Genomic DNA, 18,946 nt, shown 5'->3' with positions numbered 1-18,946 from the left:
AACATGTTTGTGTCTTCTCACACAGCTGTGCCACCATTGTAGGGCGATAACATTAGCTCCCTTTGCCATGTGTCTGGCCAGTGTGCAGGCCTGTCAGATGATAAGACAACAGCAGTCATATGTTGTCACACACAGGGGCATGAGGCCGCAGACAGGAAACAGACTCATGGTTCAGATCATTGTTCATTGTCCAGCACCATTTTCTCTGCTTACTGCTGCAGTTTAGTGGGTAAAAAACGTATTTAAACAATTACACAATTAGACAATCTCATGGAAAAGTTGGGTGCTGCAACATGGTGATTTAGGTTTGGCTTTAAAGTTAACAACAGCTGCTCTCATTCCACCTCCTCCTACTAATACAAGAGCAATAACTGCAGTCATCAGCACAGTGAATGGAATACTTGCATGAACATAGTTTTTGAAATGCTAACATGTTTACCTCATACTGACTGGCTTCAGTTAACTGAAGCCAAATCAGCAGAACTTTCTGTCAACAAAAAGTGTGACACAACAAGCTGACTTTTACAAAGCACACTGTGTTGTAAAGATTTACTGACGGACTGTCATAAGACTTTGTGAACCTTCAATACTAACTGAGAATGATTAATCAATTGCTCCGACTCAGTGTTCCTGTTGTCCCTATCTGCTGTGATGCGGATTATCACAAAGCCTTGATTGAAGCCTTTATATCTTAAATATTGATACTGCTGAATCACTTACCAGTCCAGAACAAAGGAATTAAATTCACAAGTGAGATTGCTGCAAAATCTTGTGACTGACTTGAGCCACTGTGGACATCGCAAGTGCATGAATTACCCAACAGAGGATATACTATAGCAGCTAAAGTCATAAGATGATCTAATTCAACACTTCCATGAAAAATAGCTCCTGTGTGACTGTGAGTTGTTTTCTACATGTTCTCTTCCCAAGACTGGAACCCTTTCTAACGTGTAGACAGTGGTGTTAATTCCAGGTGGCTGCTCATCCCGCTTACTCTTCTGTTTCAGCAGCTTTTTTATTGTATTATACAAAGAGGAAATATGAGTGGAAACTATACTTCTGTGCTGGCGTTCCCAACACGGGGCATGATTTTGGAGGATTGGTCTTTTGGTTAACACCATGTCTTTCTCCACAGACAATATGGGACAGAACCAGGATAAATTAGAAGGAGGAGAACAGGCCCTCGATGAAGGGTCGGAGGAGACGAGGCCAAGCCCTGACTCTGTAGCAGCAGGCAGACATACAGGTGATGTCATGGAGGGAGGAAGCTCCTGTGAGGAGGAGGCCGGCAACAACAGTGAAAATTCAGGGGAGCCAGACGCTCAGGATCTGGACGGGAGCCCCGGGCAGGAGCCAACAACACCTTCTAGTGAGAAGCACATTAATTCGTGGGTTAGTCCTTTCCCTGCAAGGGAGGTGAGACAGGGAGGGGCTGCAGGAAAGGAGGGAGGAGGAGGAGGAGGAGAAGGAGGAGAAGGAGGCAGGACCGCTCCACTGGTTCCACAGAAGACGGACGAGAACCAAAAGAGCAGTGCGAAGATTGAGGAAAGAGCTGGAGCACACGAGCTGTTCAATCAAATCAAGAGAGCGGAGGAGAAGACTGAGGAGGAGCTTTACACACCCTCAAAGATCAAAATGGAGTATCAGGATGAGGGAAGCTTCCAACATGAGGAGATCCAGGATGAAAACTTCTCGGCTGGAGTTTCATATAAGAAGTCTGGCCCTGCTGTTACCTCAGAGGATGCATCCTCACTTGAAAACGCAGCAGAGGACTCTGTGATGATGGCGAAGATGAGCAGGTGTGGAGCTCATGCAGGAAGTGAGTTGTTACTGTCTGTTCAACAAGATCAGCGTGGCACCATCATGGCTGAAGTTGAAGATATTAAACTCTGTACAGGAACAGTGGGCCACTTGAGTGAGAGGAAGGAACCGCCTACAGCTCAACCCCAACATCCTTTGAAAAACAGTCTACAGAGAGAGTCTCTATTAGACGTGAGTGATACCATTCACCGTAGACCTCCGAAGGAGAGAACAGAGAATGAAACAAGAGAGGAAATATGTGAGGTGAAGCCAGTTTGGAATGACTACTCTTCAAAAAAGCCAAAGGTCACTGACACCGATGATCAAAGGGAGTCAGTGAGGCCTTATCTTCCAATGGACACAACTGAAACAACCAAAAATCAAAAGATAGGCTCATGTTCAGCGTCAAATCCAGCCTCAGAACCCAGTTCTATTTTGGAGAAGTTACTGAAGAGAGATAGGAAGGAGACAACCCCAGCTCTTTTGATTATAGAAGAGGTTGACACAAACGTCAAGGGCACCATAACTGCAAAGAGGATCCCTGACTGTGCAGCAACAGAGCTATCCGCCGCTAAAATCGACCAGTCAGGTGTAAATACACCTTTGTCAACATGTGGCATAAAGGGGTTGAATGAAAAAATGGCGAAAGAAAACTGTGCAACCAAAGATCATCACATTAAGGACATGAAACACACAGCTGCTACTGACAGCATGACCTCAGATTGTTTGCAGCATGGAGAGAGTTGGAACACTACAAGTGAGAGCTCACTCACAAAACCCCATTGTTCCAAAGCTGATTGTCAGAGTGCAGGGGAGAACATCAACTCAACAGAGGCTTCAGTCACTGAGGATATGGAGATAAAGCTGAACATGGGCCCCTTTAAAAACCTGTCTTCAGACAACTTACAATCAGCTGTTTCTCATGAGAGAATGTCATGTGAAGTGAGCGATGTGATCGCTGAGGACTCTGTATCTTTATCAGTGTCTGATGTGAAATCTCCACCCGCAAACAGTGACGGACAAATTGCAGATTCATGCTATTTACTTGCTGGCGAGAAGAAAGGCACCACAACCGTGAGACCACCTCTACAAATAAAGTGTGACAGTGAGCCCAAAACTGGTCAGCAGTTATCTGGCTCTACATCCTCCGTTGCTCAATTGGTGAGGAGGAAGAAGGTGAAGGACTCTACTGTGGACATTGCTGCACCAGCTGTGGATGCTGCCTCCGTTTTGGTTGCAGCCAGCACAGTTATCTCAGAGGAAAGCCACCAGGTCATGAAGCAGGATCAGAGCGTGACACTTAACACAGAAGATATGATGCCAGACCAAGCTGATGAACAACTTGGCAAAGGGGGCGATGACAGTGTCTCAATGAGAGACGCATCCCAAAGCACTCCGAAATCTAGGCCTGTTTCAGAACTTATAAAGGAGACCATTCAACTTCATGAAAAGCTTCAGCACCAGGACTGGCCAAAGACAGCTGAAGTCAAGTCTGATGAGCAGGGCCAGTCTGTGAAGGTGGCACAGATGAAGGCGGCTTTCGACTCAGTTCAGAAATCCCCAGACAAGGCAGTCGAGAGGAAACCATCAGTGAGAAGAGGTAAGAGTAAAATGTGTGTTGCGGCAATATATATATATATATATATATATATATATATATATACAACAATATCAAAATGAATAGAACATATGAGAAATAACAGGATAGCAGGTAAATTAATCAGACACACAATTTACCTGAAGTCTGTTCTACTCATCCTTCAACCATGATTATTTGGGCTGCCAGCTTCACCACAAACACTTGGATCAGCCCTTTGTAACCTTGTTTCAAAAACGCTGTACAAATATAGTTTATTATTATGTACAAGACAGGAAGAGGGCGAAGACAAAAAAGATGGGATGATGGAATACCGCTGTTTTCTTCTGTCAAAGTTCTGCATCACTCTGAATGTGTAAAATAACGCCATCTTGTGGTGCTGTGATATGCTTGTGGTACATTGTGTTCTTCGGGAGAATTGGAATATATTTTATGTTATAAAATTACATCTAGAACAGTAATCTTGTACAAGCATGTTCTATTGTTTCACTGCGTGTCACAAACTGGATATTATAGTTTTTATTCATGGTAATTAGCAGCAGCCTTCAAAAAAATACTTTATAATAATCATAATATAATAATAATGGGGAGATAATGATAGAAAATATGGTAAATAGACAACAATAAGATAATAGGTGTGTCACTATAGTATCACATGAGATTAAATAGCCATAAAGCCGCCATAAACACACAATTGACGGTGATTTTCGGTATCTGGGAACCTGAAGAAAAGAGGCGTGAGTTCTGCTCCCTGTTATCCAAAAAGTCGCTCTGATTGGATGTTGGAGCTGTCCGTCAAAGGCCACTGCTCCACACAAGCCTCGACAAGCCAAACGAGGGGGCGGGACTAGCGTCGGAGTGGGCAAAGAGCACACAGAGCGGTGTCAGCACAGCAGCGGCTCCGGCAGAGGGAGGACTCAAGTGGGATACGCGGAAGACTGTGATACCATTCGGCTTTCAGGAATACTTTAATTTTTCTCTCAGAAGGTAGGTTACAGATTGTGTGGATTGTTTAGACTGTGTTTAGTTGTTGACACCCCCCCCCTACCCTCACCCCCTCCTTAAATTGGTTGCAATCGGTCTTCGTTTTTCAAGCTACAGCCGAAAGTGCATGCGCGAGCTAAAATGAATTGGGGATAGTCTGTGGAACTGTGTTTTTTTTTTTTACCTAGCGCTAGCCTTCCACGGCGGTTAACTGTGACATTGCCAAACAAAGTTTCTAACCAATAACCAAAGAGAATGATGGTTTCAAACAGTTGTTTTTGTTCCTTTTGTTGTGGTGGTGGGTTTTGGTGGATAACTCGCGGCATGAAATGTGCTGTTGCACGTTATTGTGCAGGGTGGGGTGGCTAACCGTGGTGCGGCAGGAAAACTTATCTCCGGAACGATAGATCCACAGACACGAAGGTGCAGCAACGACAGATCCACAGACACTAAGGTGCCGCAACGACACATCCACGAAGGTGCAGCAATGATATATCCACATACACGATAATAGATCCACATACAAGAAGGTGCAGCACACAACCGCGCCCTGGCCCCTGGCACCCTGACTGGTAATATTGGCTCAGTTAATGGAACAAGAGCCTTAACCCATTCTAATGTCCAAGAATTAACTCTTTAATTCACAGAGACGATTATGTTTTGTCAACCTGAACTTTATAGTTTAAATTCAATATGCATATTCATGCAGATGCCGGGTTCAGATTTGACCCACTAACACACTGGTGTGTAACATATACGTATATGGGGGGGGGAGAGGCTCGTGCGGTCGCTGCTTTCATGCTAGCAACTAAAAATGTAACCCAAGTGAATAATCGGTGTGTCCTCCACCAGCTTTGCATGTTCGGCAATAGCACGTGCAGAATTGTTGGTATGAAAATATGCAGAATCTCTGCCTCAATAATCAACGTGTACCGTTAAAGTCAACGCGGGCAGACATAACCATAACTGAGTGTATTGCTGAGTCCATCGGTGTTATGTTGACAGGTGTTTTTAATGTGAGTCCTCGTGCAGCACAACGAGGGTTTTGTTTAGTGTTAAAGTAAGATGGTACATTATTTAGCCTGCTAGCAGTGTTGCTTGTTATCCAAAGGCACGTATTGCCTGATTAGTCTGCTCTAGTTTCCACAACTGGACCAGATATGTTGTGATCAGATGGGGTTTGCACATTGTTGTGACAGGGAAACGTAATGTGGGTGTGTGTCATAAGTAGGGCAGCCACTTAAGATTATTTAAATTATTGATTGATTCACCGTATAGTCTATTATAAGTGAAATAAAAGAATATTGTAAGGATTTGTTCAGCCATCATCCCAACAATCATACAAGCGGCATATCCTCACATTTGATCAGTTGGAAGCTGAAGAGAGTGATGACCCCAACAGTCCTCTGTGTGACCCCCTCCGTCTGTATGCCACCGCCGACTCATTTGCTCGTTCATGACAATACGGCAGTTTGATTTGTAATGACTGTGTGTGCTAGTGTGCCTAAAGAGCAACACGGTTATTATGTTCGGGCCCCGGTTTTGAACCAGGTTACTTGGATCTCGTGTGTAATCAGCTTTGGGGTTGCAGGAGTTTCCCTCGCAAAAGACTCGCTGTGGGATGCAGAGCAGGTGAAGGCTGCCGGGGTGACCCCCAGGGTGAACAGTCAACAGTGCTACAGCTGTGTTTGGGCATGTTAACCATTCCAGACGCATCAACCTCAACCTGGTTGTGCTGCAAGTACAAGGTCCTTTTTAGAAGTGTGTAGCCTGGCTGTCTTTACCAGAGCTAGAGAGGAAGTGGGTCAGGAAGCAGAGGGAAATAAGCACAAGATGTGATCAGCTGCATCAAGGAGCACTGATGTGGGCTGTGGTGAAATCACAAGTGCATTTTTAACAATTTTGAATTGGTTTCAGGTCAGGAAAGATCATACAGTTTAGTATCCAACGTATTCATCACATCTGTTTCATCGGTGTTGTTGGGGGTCGGGCTAAGTCCAGTCGTTCATCATTGTACTGACATAAGAAGTACAGGTTCAGGCTTGTGCTTCCTTTTAAGGAATGTGTACTTTAGATAGAACTAGTTCAGCAGCAGCTTGATATATCTCCCCCGTTAACAATTAGTCCTCGTGTCACGCTACTGAAATAATCATGTGGGAAAAAGCTAAATATTTGGTCAACAGTTTGGCATCTTCATCTCGGTTGGATTCAAATAGTGCATTCCTTCAACGTGTCAGAAATGCCTCCGTTTGTGTCCAGTCCTGTCTGTCCAAGATGTTATCTCAGTCGACTCTTTAAACAGGACTTCCTGCCAGAACCTCTTGGAGTGATTTATAGATTTACATCATGGGTTTACCTTGCTGCAGTTTCTTTTTTCCACATGAGATGACCGGTAGTTATTTCTGAATACAGGTGAGAGGAAACATCTCAATATCCAACCACCTGCTCAGCATATTAGTGTATATTTGTTTGGACCACCGGACTGAAGATGAAGAGGATCACATGGCACTAATTCATATTTGGTTAAAAACAAACGCATGGCCCTCGGACAGTGGATGTTGTATTAACTAGAAATGTTTAAGAATACAAGCCATCACTCTTTAATAAGCCACGATTAAGTATTAAAATAGACATCTAAATAGTTGTCTATCTGGGCTTGTCAGATGTTTGTGTGAGTGTTTGTTTTACACACAGGGTAAACTATGATTTCTTCCCCTCTTGTATCTGTTATGGAGTTTTTAGAAATAAGTTTGCTTGGAATCAAAGAGGAATTTCTGATGCCTCCACAAGCCTCCTCCAGCTTTGTAAGGCTTTGCAGTTTAGCAATTGCACATAAACACACACACGCAGACTAATACCATTTCTTCCACTGGTCTTTCCCACCACAGCTGACAACATCTGTTGAAATGGAGCAGTGGTTTGTGCATTGCTCACTGGGGGAGGGGGAAGAGGATGATCAGGAAGAGGAAGAAGGGACATGCTATGTACTCCTCAAGCTGTGCCATTTAGGAGTTCTGCATTTGTCTTCTTGTGGTGTATGTTGTGTTGATCACCTGATAGGAAAGAAGTGAACGCTTAGGTAGAGTAAATGTTCAGGTTGTAGATGCTAAAGTAATCCTACACTCGCCAAACTAGAGTGTTTCCTGTGAGTCATTTTATTGGACTTAAAAGTGGTCTTTTTTTTAAACCTTGACTTTTAGGATAGGAAGTTTAGGAGTGAGTCTCTTTACGCATGTTTTTAGTGCACGTGAGCGTGCCCCACTGGCTAGCTCATGGCCGCCATCCCCCCCAGCTAAACACTGTTAGCTCTGTCAGCATCTTTGCCATAGTTTGTACTGTTGGCGCTGTTAGCACCGTTAGCTACGGGCCCCCGGCTCAGGCGTCGCCATGTTGAGAGGCAATCAAAATGCCTATCTCATATTACGGACCTTTTTAATTCTAGCTGTTGAAATCCTTTCATCTGTAAATGCTATGCTATTAATGCATGTATGTAACCGTTACCTAGTCAGAGAAGTTTGATTGGACCTGGTAAATGGTTGGTAAATGGCTCTGTCTATGTGTTATCTAGCATTGAGTGGGACTTTGAGCCACAATGCTCCCGTGTCTGCAAATCTCATTTCCTATAAAGAATACAGGAACATTCCTTGAAACACTGGTGCGTAATTTGTTCCAGTTGTACTCCAACTGAGCAGAGCACAGGCTGCGTGGTCACTCGGGGTGGGAGAAAGGTGAAAAGGCAGCACCTTATCTCATTGTTGCAAAGAGCAGTGGAATGTAGCTGGAATCTGATTACAATGGTGGTCCGTGGCCTTGGTTACAGGAAGGGGATTTAGGTGGTGTCTCATGCGGTCTTGGTGGCAAAAGGCAGCCAGTGTATGGGGAGCACTGAGGCGACATCACTGGTGTGTGTGTGTGCGCGTGTGTGTGTGTGTGTGTGTGTGTGGTGGCGGCATGGGTAGCAAAGTGTGGGAAAGAAAAGTCTGACTATTACTCGCTGTTAAGAAACTTTAAATACTGTAGATGTACTCGCAGGCAGTATCCATCCTGTTGTCGGCATATTAGCCGTCCCTTTGTTAGCGCCTGCCTTGATGACGCTAGAAGCCACATAGCAAGGAGGTCGCCATTAACAACAATGATGAAAAGCACCAACAAACAAAGGCATTGCAAAACTGAACATGTAGCAGATACGACTTGTTGAGAAGCGTGGTTGAGCCCTGGTTTTATTTGCTGATTGCGTGCGTCCGCGTAGGGCTTTATGTGACCAGTGATCTCGGCTTTGGACTAATTAATGGCTCAAGATGAGACAAATCTTGGGTTGTGATGAACTTGACAAATGAACAGACGAACACAGAATACTCTTCCAAGCAAGCTTCATGTTGTAGTTTTAATATATATATATATGTATTTTCTAGTGTGAAATGATCAATTAGTCGAACAGTAATTCTGAAAATCTGTGGTTTTAGTCAATTACCAAGGTTCATAAAGCTTCTTTTGTTTTTTACCTAATTTCAGGTTGTACGTGTCATTGCCAGTGACTTAACCTTTAAGGCGGTGGGAGGACTCGTGGGTCTTTACTGGCGAGTCCAACCTGTTGTTAGAAACGGGTTTATTTTCTGTCAACAGACAGACAGCAATACACATTCAGGGCAACAACCTCAGGATCTCAGAAATATGTCCACATGGCACGTTTGATGATAAAAAAAACTTATGGAATAGTAAATGGAAATACTTTTGTGCACATACACCTTATACAGTAGTTTTCTAAAGTAACTGTGTTGTGGAGGCTTCGTTGTAATGCTGCTCTTGCTCTAATTCTCCCGTCCCTCTCTTTCCTACATCAGCTCATCCTGATTTGTGGTTGGGATTTTCACGTTATGTCACATCTCACTCACCAAGCGCACTATAAAACACAGTGCATCAAGAGCCGTTTTCAACCCCACAAGCAAGTTGTTGAAAAGATATATAAGGCTGTCTGTACTCTGTACAGTTTGTATTGACCAACATAGTTCACTCAGAAATTATCTTTCACTTTTCATAATCCTGGTTAGGCCGGTTTCTGGCACAAGGTAGAGTAGTCCATGCTCCGTATAAAGCATGTAGGGAGAGAGGATGGACCCGCCCCTCCTCCACTGTGATTGGAAGTGATTTACCCTAAACACACATGTCGTCGATGTGAGTGAAATATCTCTGCAAGTCGAAAATACACCGGGGAGGAAATACTTTAAAATCTTTGGAACAAGTAACTTAATCAGACACTTATTGTCATTCGTTCCCATGCATGCTGCTCGGAGTATCTCCAAAGCACAGTCCAGCTATAATGGCTGTCATGATGTGTTCAAATTGTAAAATGTAGATTTTTTTTCTTGCGAGAAACTTGAATAAATAGTTGTTTGAAGGAGATGTTTTCACAGCAATATAAAATGTATATTAGTAAGGGAATAATGACCTTTAACTACCTAACAGTAGCTCTAAGCAACTTATAACACAGTATTAAAACTACCAATGCCAAGAAAATATACAATCTTTAGTTTTCTATTTATTTTAATTGTGTGTTTCTATGCACATAGCCATTATAGATGACACTAATAGCTTTCGGTTCAGTTCAGTGTTCACTTACTGAGATGCATCCTGGGTAAAGTGAGTGAAAAGGTGTTTGTTCTTCCAGTAATACATTCTGGCACACTGACCAAAGTGTTTTGTAGCTGTTTTGCATTCTCATGTCAGAGCAAAACAATATCAAGTTGGTGTAATGGAAGGCAGCCGTCAGTACTGTGAGGTAGAGGCGAGAGGAAGACCATTTCATGGCCGAACACGGTGAGCTCAACGGCGAGCATGAGCGGTCTAAATTCTTCCTTTTCGCACCATATCCTAACTGTGTCCTCAATGTAGGATTTCTATTTCATTCTACTGACGCACGTTACAAGGAGAAGGACAACCACATAAATTGAGTTTGTAGTCTTGGTATCCAAGTTCGGTCTGAATAACCAATGAAAGTGAAGTATAGCACTCAATCTTTCATAAGACCCGCACTGCCTGAGCAGATTTGTCCGATTATAAATGGAGTTTAGGAATGCAGAGAAGGATGCTGAAAAGTGTGTCACACTGTTCCCACTTCCTGTTGGTCATTTCCTCAGGCTGTGGGGTCCTCCTCTTGTCTCTGCACATCAGGGTCAGCTCTGCTGGCTCAGGAGGCAATAAGGTACATCGCTCTCCTTTTCATCTGATTGGCCCAACAGATTGCTGCGGTCTTTTTTTTGCTTGAATTACGGCTGGACCAGTGAGCTGTGAATCTCAGGAGAGTGACACTGAGTAGCATAGCGTTCCCCTAAGGTGTGTCTGTCTGAGGCTGTCAGGCCGGTGCCAGCGTTTTACTGCCTCGACACGGCCCCTGTTGACATTGTTGCACGCAAATGTCAGCCGTGATCATTATGACGTTAATGTTTGGAAAGGGGGTGCGGTCATAAAAGCTGAATATCGGATAATTGATTTACAGGATTCAGAGTTGACTTTAATTTGGCTCCTGCTGTTATTTGGAGGTTTTCGTGTTTTTTACGAGTTTGTCGTTTTTTATTTTGAAAGATAATCATTCAACATTACTGTGTGGTCCACTGGATGAGGGAAACCAGTCTTCTAGTGGTCAGTATAGATATGTAATTAGTGTTGAGAATGACTGTGTTCACTATTAGTTCCTGGTCTTTCTGTGGTAGCCGCAGGAGTCTAACAGGAAGTTTGCCGTTTGGATAAGGCCTCTGCTAGTGTTGAGCAGAATGAATCGCCTCTCTGGTCACTGTGTGCTTCTCTTCTTGCTTCACCGAAGGGTACAGGACGGCTCACTGTAGTTGGTGTCTGATGAGATGAGGACTTCAAGGACTTTTCATTTTTTATTGAAACAACGGCTACAAAATGTGCAATAATCGCATCAAAGAATTTACAGCGATAACCCGTAAAAACAAATTTGCTCATATGTCGGCCTAAAAACAAATGAATACATATATTTTAGCCTATGCCAACATGTAGGCCTAAAATTAAATACCTGGCTTTGTTGAGACAGTCTGTCTTTCGATGTCCTCCGCTAGCTTTCAGCACCCGGGACCGCGCACACACACACACAGACACACACACACACACACACGCGCGCGCACGCCCAACAAATGGCGCTCTCCGTCGTGAAAAGCCCTGAAATTTTATACTTTAGGCAATATCTCCCAGCCCTGTGCTCCTGACATAAATGTATTATTTGAAATATGGTAAATTCCCCAAATGTATACAAATATATGATTACCCTGCAAAATGAATTTTAATGCTTTTTTTTTTTTTTTTTTTCCTTTTCTGTCTTACCACATGTATCAGTTGGAATGGCTGCTAACCACGGTGAGCATCCAGTGACTCAGAAATGGTGATTTCTTCCTGAAAAGGATCGTCAGGATACACAACAAGGCTTACTCACAGAGACCCAGTGTTGCATAGTCAGCTGCGACCCAACCCCGTCTGCTCTGACCTACAGCGTGTACATCGAAATAGCCCAACCTTCTCTTTATAAAGGTTTTATATCCAAACTGTCAGTTTTGGCGATCTTGCACAGGACTTATTGGCTTATTGGGACCAAACTAGTCCTGATTAGTTTCCTTCAGAGTGGTTGATTATAACAACGGTAACGTATGAAGTTGAGCAGTTCCTGCTGTCTGCAGAGCTAAATCATAGTGTGACTGGGGATCTTTGTGCAGGCCCAGACTAACCTCAAGAATGCACTGATTGTTTAGTCAAGGCTAGTCACACTATTGTGGTGCTAAAACGGCACATCTTATAAAGCTCTCCTGCATAAAACAATGTACTATTCTGCTGCAAATGAACAGAGCCAAGAGCAGCCGGATAGCTTCACTGCTTGTTCTGTTTTCAGAATGGGAAAAGCTCCATAGCTTTCATGTGGGTTGGGTGTGTCATCATCAAGATGAGATAAGACTAGATGATTGGGTCAGCCTTTATCCAACAAACAGGAACTCACCTTAGCAACATCATCATGAAACTGTACTGCACTAGACTTGATATATCACCTTTGGGTTTTACCAACATGGAAATACATGGTGGCTGTTTTTGAAATATTTCAATAGTGTGCCAAAAATCTGTTTTCATTTCGATAAGAAATGGGCCATGCAGTCGTGGTTTTATATCTAGAACGCTTAAGTAATTCTTCACAAGGTTCAGTAGTTGAGAGGCACCGTGTCCGTGCTCTGTAAAAACTCCAAATAAAGCTCTGCTTGTTCTCATCATCTTCCCATAGTTTGCCGATTGGTCGAGCTTCCAGCTGCCAAGCACAGTCCGTTGCCAATGGATGTTTTCCAGACTGAACTCTTGTAGAGAAACCTAAGCTTTGGTCTGGTTCCGCAAAGCGAGGAATTAAGTTCAACAGTTGTTTGCAATTTGACATTGTAAGCAATCTTTTAAGACATGAGTTTGTATTTCTTCCTCTTGTATTGTGTTTCTTTCCTGCGGTGGGATTTCCCTGATGTTGCTAAGCAGCATGTCTGTGTTGCTAAACATGTCTTGGAGACAGATTGCGGCCAACTAAACAGCCAGGCTATTGCCCCGTGGCATAAAGTTCATTTTTGCTCTGTTTATAAAAAAAAAAATTTAAAAAAACGGGTTTAAACCTCTGACACAGCTGTGTCTCTTGTTGCTGGAAGTTTAATTCAGTGTCACTGTGACCGGTTGCAGAAAAGCATAGAAAGCAGGATGCCTGAGAGAGCAGTCATTGGACGTTTCTTCAGTAATGCAAACTGATATATTATCATTAATATTAAGGGAATCAACCCCGTGACGGATACCCAGAGGTCAGTATTGATGATGGGAACACGAGGCAATTACCATATTAATCATATAGACTGGCCCATTGCCACACTTTAGTCTCATGGAGTTGTGATCTCTCAATAATTGTTAAGCTCAAAAGCACATTTTCACATCTTAACCCAAATTGAATGCAGTTACAACAGAAATGCTCACACTAGATTACCTTTCTTTCTTCTGATCATTAAATTGGCAATGGCCTCATCGGTTATTGCTTTGCTGCCACCTTTTTCACTCCTTCCCTTCTTTAGGAAAGCGCAATAGCTCCACCCAGGAGAACATCATTAGTCAACCAGTAGGGACGAGCTCAGTGGACAACATTTAGCCAAACAAATAGTCAAACACTCGTCAGTCAGTTTAACATATATGACAAATTCTACTTTCTACCAATCTCATGTAATATTTCCCCCCCAATATCTTACTTTAAAGAGTTTTTTTTTTTATTACATACTGGCTTAACTAAATCATGAAAAGAAGTGTGATGAGCAGGGCCACATTAAAGTACCATGGGCCCTGGAGCTATGACTTTATCAACAACAATATCTCATGACGGCAGTTCAATTGTGTGACTATTGCGGGCTGGATTGTTTATAGCAGATGCTAATAACAGTTGCATAAAAATGACCATATACATATTATATTACTGTTTTAAATAGAATCATGGCCAATCAACAGCGTAAAAACCTAGACATCTTCTAAAGCAGCAGCCGTTTCTGCTGGAATTTGACACCAGACCGTGTTGCTAAATCTGCCACTCGACAGGTCTCTGTGTCTCTGATTTAGGCGTCTGTTCACACGGAGCTTCTATTCCACCACGATTATGACAAATCTGTAGCTCCGAAGTTAAGCAAACAAGCTTCGCTCCTCGTGACCAAGTTGTCCTTGTTGAATGTTGCCCCAGACTACTATTGCATTACTGTAAGGAAGAGCAACTTTTCTGTTCCCATTTTTGACTTGAATCGTAACTGATCATGTCAGGTTTTCTCAGCAGGGACGAATGCCGATGACATGCGGTGAAATTGGGGAATAACCAAGTTAACTTTTTGTGAGAGAATCTATTTCTTGCCTTTCAAATAAATGTCTATTTTTAACTATAATGTATCTCCCAAAATGTCTGGAGACCGTCTATAGTTGGATGTCAGTCCGTTGCTCTTGGTGTGCATCAAGCTCTCACGGAGTAATCAAATTCCATTTCCTAGACGAATGCCCCTCTGATCCAGATAAATTTAGAGGAGGATTTAGAGAATCTTATGTAACTCAACGAGAACTGGAAAATCCTCAATTTAGGGAAGATTTAGCCGAACGCTCGAGTGTCATCAACTGGAAAAAGAAAATAGTCCTTTTAGCTCACTGTCTGTGTTTGGAGACATCAAAAATACACGGTTGTAACGACTGACGTGTTTTACAGAAAGCCTGTTAGGACACTCTCACATCTCGACAGGAAGAACTTCCTGCTTGTGTTGTTATCCTTGTCCTGTCAGAAACTTGCCATACAAGCTTCTCACTAACTCTCTCTCTCTCTCACTCTCTCACTAACTCTCTCTCACTCAAACACACACACACACACACACACAATGGAAAACCACGTCCAAAACATATCCCACATCCTGTGCTGTGCTTTTATCATGTTGGTGATTCAGGCTGGCAAACTGTTGCCATGTGCTGTGTCCAAAAAAAAAAGATTTGAGGAGCTCCACAAAACAAAGAGCACTTAAGAGCTTTCGTCTTTCTTCAGGTTGTAGGTTGGATCGGACCTCTGTTTTGACCTTAGTTTATCTGAAGCTAGCCAGCTTTCCATTATCTTTGGAAGTGGTCTGTTATTTTAAGCACAGCACGAAGACTTGCAGCTTTTGAATGGGCTTGTTTTCCAAAGCTCTCTCGTCTGCCAGCAGATTCTTGTCTTGGGGAAGATTTTAGCTGAACCAGCTACCAGGCATGTTTCTGTTTGTATTGGGTATGTCCTATTTTTCTTTGGAAGTAGCTCTTTGTAAGTGTGCCACATATATAGCCTTTGAGTATTTCAGATGTTTAATATTTGGCACAACTGACAATGAAAAGAAACTGGCAGTGAAAAGAGTCTTATGAAATATCATCACGCTTGTTTTTGTTTTGTTCATTATTCATATGCTAGCATTGGAGCTAACCTAGCCAACAGAGAATACAGATAACATCACTTAACTGTTTTTATGCTATCAACATGACCCGTTGCTCGCACGCTTTAACAAAAGTTACCAACCTCGAGGACGATATTGTCTGCTCACTGTAAGGGTGCGGAAGAAGGTGTTTCTGACAGAGGCCAGGAAGATCTGAGCTGTGAACGCCACCATCTCGTGCTGTGAGATTCAACACGTCCACGGATGGAATGTCACGCCACCTGAAAAATCCAGATGAAGCCCTGGACCACCCAGACGGTGCTGGCGTAACCGGCCTGTATCCAGAATGTCTCCCCACTGAAGCTTCTTCTGATGCCAGCGGCGGCAGTGTGACGTCCTCAGCCGAAGCTCCACCGCACACTTTTTTTTTTTTTTTTTTCTGCTGCCACTGTCCCCCTGCAGCGGCCACTTAGCTCTACGGATCTTATCCATCAGTGTCGGTAGTTCTGTCACTGGAGGGTCCTAATGCCGACTCTTCCTCTCAATCCACCTCGTCAGGGCAGCGGGCCCGTCCTGCTACATCACCTGGTCACCAGCAGTCTGTTAATCTGCGATCTCCTCTAGAGGGGTAAACCCTGCGACATTATCCATTGTCGAGACATGTCAGTTCCAGGTTAACTTCTGGACATGGTGGCATCTAGTCTTTAGGCACCCTGCTATGAAGTCCTCATGTCCGGTCCCACTCCTGTGTCTCGCCGTGGCATTGGGCCAAATTGTGTCGCCGGCACAAAGGCATAACAATAATAAAAAATGTTGAACTGTGGTGTATTGCTTCTTTTAATTTATGATTGAAGGACCTCTACATGCATGCTGTGTGATCACAGGGGGGAGGAGAACCCACACGGGGGATATTAGATACAAGTGAGTGTTGTTTGGGGATCATCCTCTTCCCCTATTCTTACCCAACAGGAATTTAGAGTAGTGAAGCAAAATGTAGAAATGTCTATCGGAGTAGCACGACTTTCCTTTTTAAAGAGTGTTACGATGAACCTGAACCATCATACTCGCACATCATCATCCCCCTTTTAGTGGCTGGGATGTCAAATTCATATTCACAAGCTACAACATGTGTTGCTAATACTCTTCTTTCAAGCTGTCTGCACCGCAATGTAGCAAGTAGCCACGGTTTGTTACAGAACACCCTCAGTGAGAGAGTCGAACACGTGTCGTGGAAAAAGACTCGTATGATCTAGAAGCTTTGCTGCAGTTTGTGGATGGGATGTCTGTGTTCTCAAGTCTTTCAAGGAGTCTATATGTGTATATTTGGTCATTTTGCTGTTCCTAAGATACCTATTGTCTTAAACCGATGACGAGCACATGTTAAATCACCCTCTCTGCTCTTTGCACAGATATGAAACGAGTTGTACGGCAGAGCAAATTCCGTCACGTCTTTGGCCAGGCGGTAAAAAATGACCAATGCTACGATGATATCCGGGTGTCGCGGGTCACATGGGACAGCTCCTTCTGTGCAGTCAACCCCAAGTTTGTTGCCTTAATTATCGAGGCCAGCGGCGGAGGCGCTTTCCTCGTTCTTCCTCTTCAAAAGGTAAGCTTCTGTTGCACCATGTACCAGTATTTAATGCCACATTGGGTCAGCACTGCATTGTCGGGGCTCTAAGACCTCTAGATGGAGATAAACCATATGTGTAAGCATGTTTGCATATACGACTTCTTTATGCTACATCAGTAGCATACGGTGAGTACCTAACAGTGTCTTTGTTTAACAGTGTTTTTAGGTAGTGTATATTACTTGCCCTGAGGTGAAATCAGCAACTTTGTTTTAGCTTACTTTAGTTTAAATGTTTGTGCTTTAATAACGTGTTTTTCTAAGAAAAACAAAATTCTCAGTCTGGTGTCTCCTCTATACGAAACCTAAAGTTTTTAGGGTGAAATTAACAACTTTTTGAGATTACGCTCTTCACCTACAATCTCTGCATATTGGCTTGTTTTTGATGTGTTCTTTTACACTGATTTAATTAGGTCTTTCATCTTTATTCTGGGAAAATGATGCATTAAAACGGTGTAATGCCTTTTTTAAAGTCTTTTTTCGAGTGCAGTTATGCATGTCATGTTTTTGTTACAGATGATTTAAGTGGATCGAATTATGTCTGGATATTTTTAGATTGGGGGTGAAATGAAGTTGCCTTCACGTCCGTGATGACATAATGGGAAGGAAAGCCGTTCTCTCTGGGATCATACTTGGACTGAAGTGAATGTAAACATAAAAAAACTTAAACAGGGTGAACAAAATTTCTGAGAGTAATGGCCCATTCCCCATGCTTTACGTACAGTAAATAATAATTGGCATTGAATGCTTTGCCTCTTAGAAGCAGGACTGTTGACACTGTTAGTGTCAGTGTACCTTGGCTGTTTCACACACACCCTCATGTGTACAACAGAAACTTCCCAAAAGCCCCGGAGCGAACGGTCTCCTGATCCTTGCCTCCATATAAGGAGTCGCTCAACTCCATCTTGATTTACTTTTGGGTTGGGCAACACGGCATTTGAAGAGTGTTTAGCTGTAAACATGTTAGTTGGGTGAACGCATCGCTCGCTTTTGTTTTAACCCTGCTGTCATAGTTAGTCTAATTAAGGTGCAATCAAGATCCGACTGAATCCAACGGGGGACTCTGGCATGTCCCCCAGAGAGCCCTTGGGTGCCATAGTGGTGAACTGTCGGTTGTTACTGTTTGGCAGATCCTGACCTAGTGAGTGACATAAGTACTGCGATATTGTTGACCGATCTAACCTGGGCCTGTAATTAGTGTGCACCAGTGGACTGCCATGTCATCTGAGAAGGCTCTGGCATAGGGGACCGGATCCTTAGGCCTGTCATCACGCAGCTTACACCTCTCAGCACGTCAGTCAATACAAAGCTTGTACTGGGGGGGGGGAGGGGCGGGGTGCCCTCCCTCCTCTCTGTGTCTGTATTTTGAATGATCTGCCCTCTGCATGTCACGTCCCGGTACAGTAATGGTGCGTCTACTGAACAAAGTCTACTTTCACTACTCAACTGAAAAGTTGTGAGAGACTGATGTCTTTATGTGCAGCGCAAACCTCAGGCAATTTCCTCAAGTGAGAGATTAGTAAAAAGTCTCTCTTGATTTTTTTTTTTTAGATCTTGCCACATACAATCTGGCAGCTGTGGCACCGACTGATCCTTCACATATAGTGTTCTCCTCACTTCAACAGGCCCTGCATTGAGACACTGGAGCTGAAAGGGGAATACCTTTTTATTTAAGGATAATAGTTCTGTATGTCTGTTAATCTTTGGACAGTGTGACCAGTATGTATTGCTATCAAACCAGCTTTATAGCCTAGCATATAAAGAGTCAGTTGTTGAGACATGGGTACAACATTGGGCATCCCCTTTTTAAAATTTGTGATTTATTCTTTTTCTTAACATCTATTTTTGGCGTTTATTACCATGGTATTCTCAGCTGGCAATGCAGATCTCAAAAGTGGGGCGAGTCTTGTTCTTTGACTCGACCACTGCGGCGGATCAGCAAAACAGAGTTGCTCTTAGCCCCAAAGATAACTTGTGATGAACTGATTAAACAAGGAGTATTAT

The 18,946-nt window shown here is 43.3% G+C and overlaps 1 protein-coding gene across 4 annotated transcripts in view; it reads left to right on the top strand.

The window, feature by feature from the left end:
* The first annotated feature begins 4,259 nt into the window (after nt 1-4,259).
* Nucleotides 4,260-18,946, top strand: part of coro1ca (coronin, actin binding protein, 1Ca) — a 31,444-nt gene continuing 16,757 nt past the window's right edge. The window contains exons 1-4 of one of the 4 annotated variants that reach the window (XM_076099135.1): nt 4,294-4,384; nt 11,732-11,752; nt 12,660-12,807; nt 16,725-16,921. In XM_076099135.1, the coding sequence (XP_075955250.1) occupies nt 16,727-16,921 (195 nt within the window). In that variant the 5' untranslated portion in view covers nt 4,294-4,384; nt 11,732-11,752; nt 12,660-12,807; nt 16,725-16,726. Of the gene's footprint in view, nt 4,385-11,713; nt 11,753-12,659; nt 12,808-16,724; nt 16,922-18,946 lie in introns of all 4 variants that reach the window. The other 3 variants (XM_076099132.1, XM_076099133.1, XM_076099134.1) reach the window with 3 other exon arrangements.

This window comes from Anarhichas minor, unplaced genomic scaffold (genome assembly GCF_050575085.1).
Source record: "Anarhichas minor isolate MPS153535 unplaced genomic scaffold, ASM5057508v1 ptg000025l, whole genome shotgun sequence".
Taxonomy (NCBI): Eukaryota; Metazoa; Chordata; class Actinopteri; order Perciformes; family Anarhichadidae; genus Anarhichas; species Anarhichas minor.
Note: the sequence above shows the minus strand (reverse complement) of the source record. Positions and strands in the feature narration are given on the sequence as shown.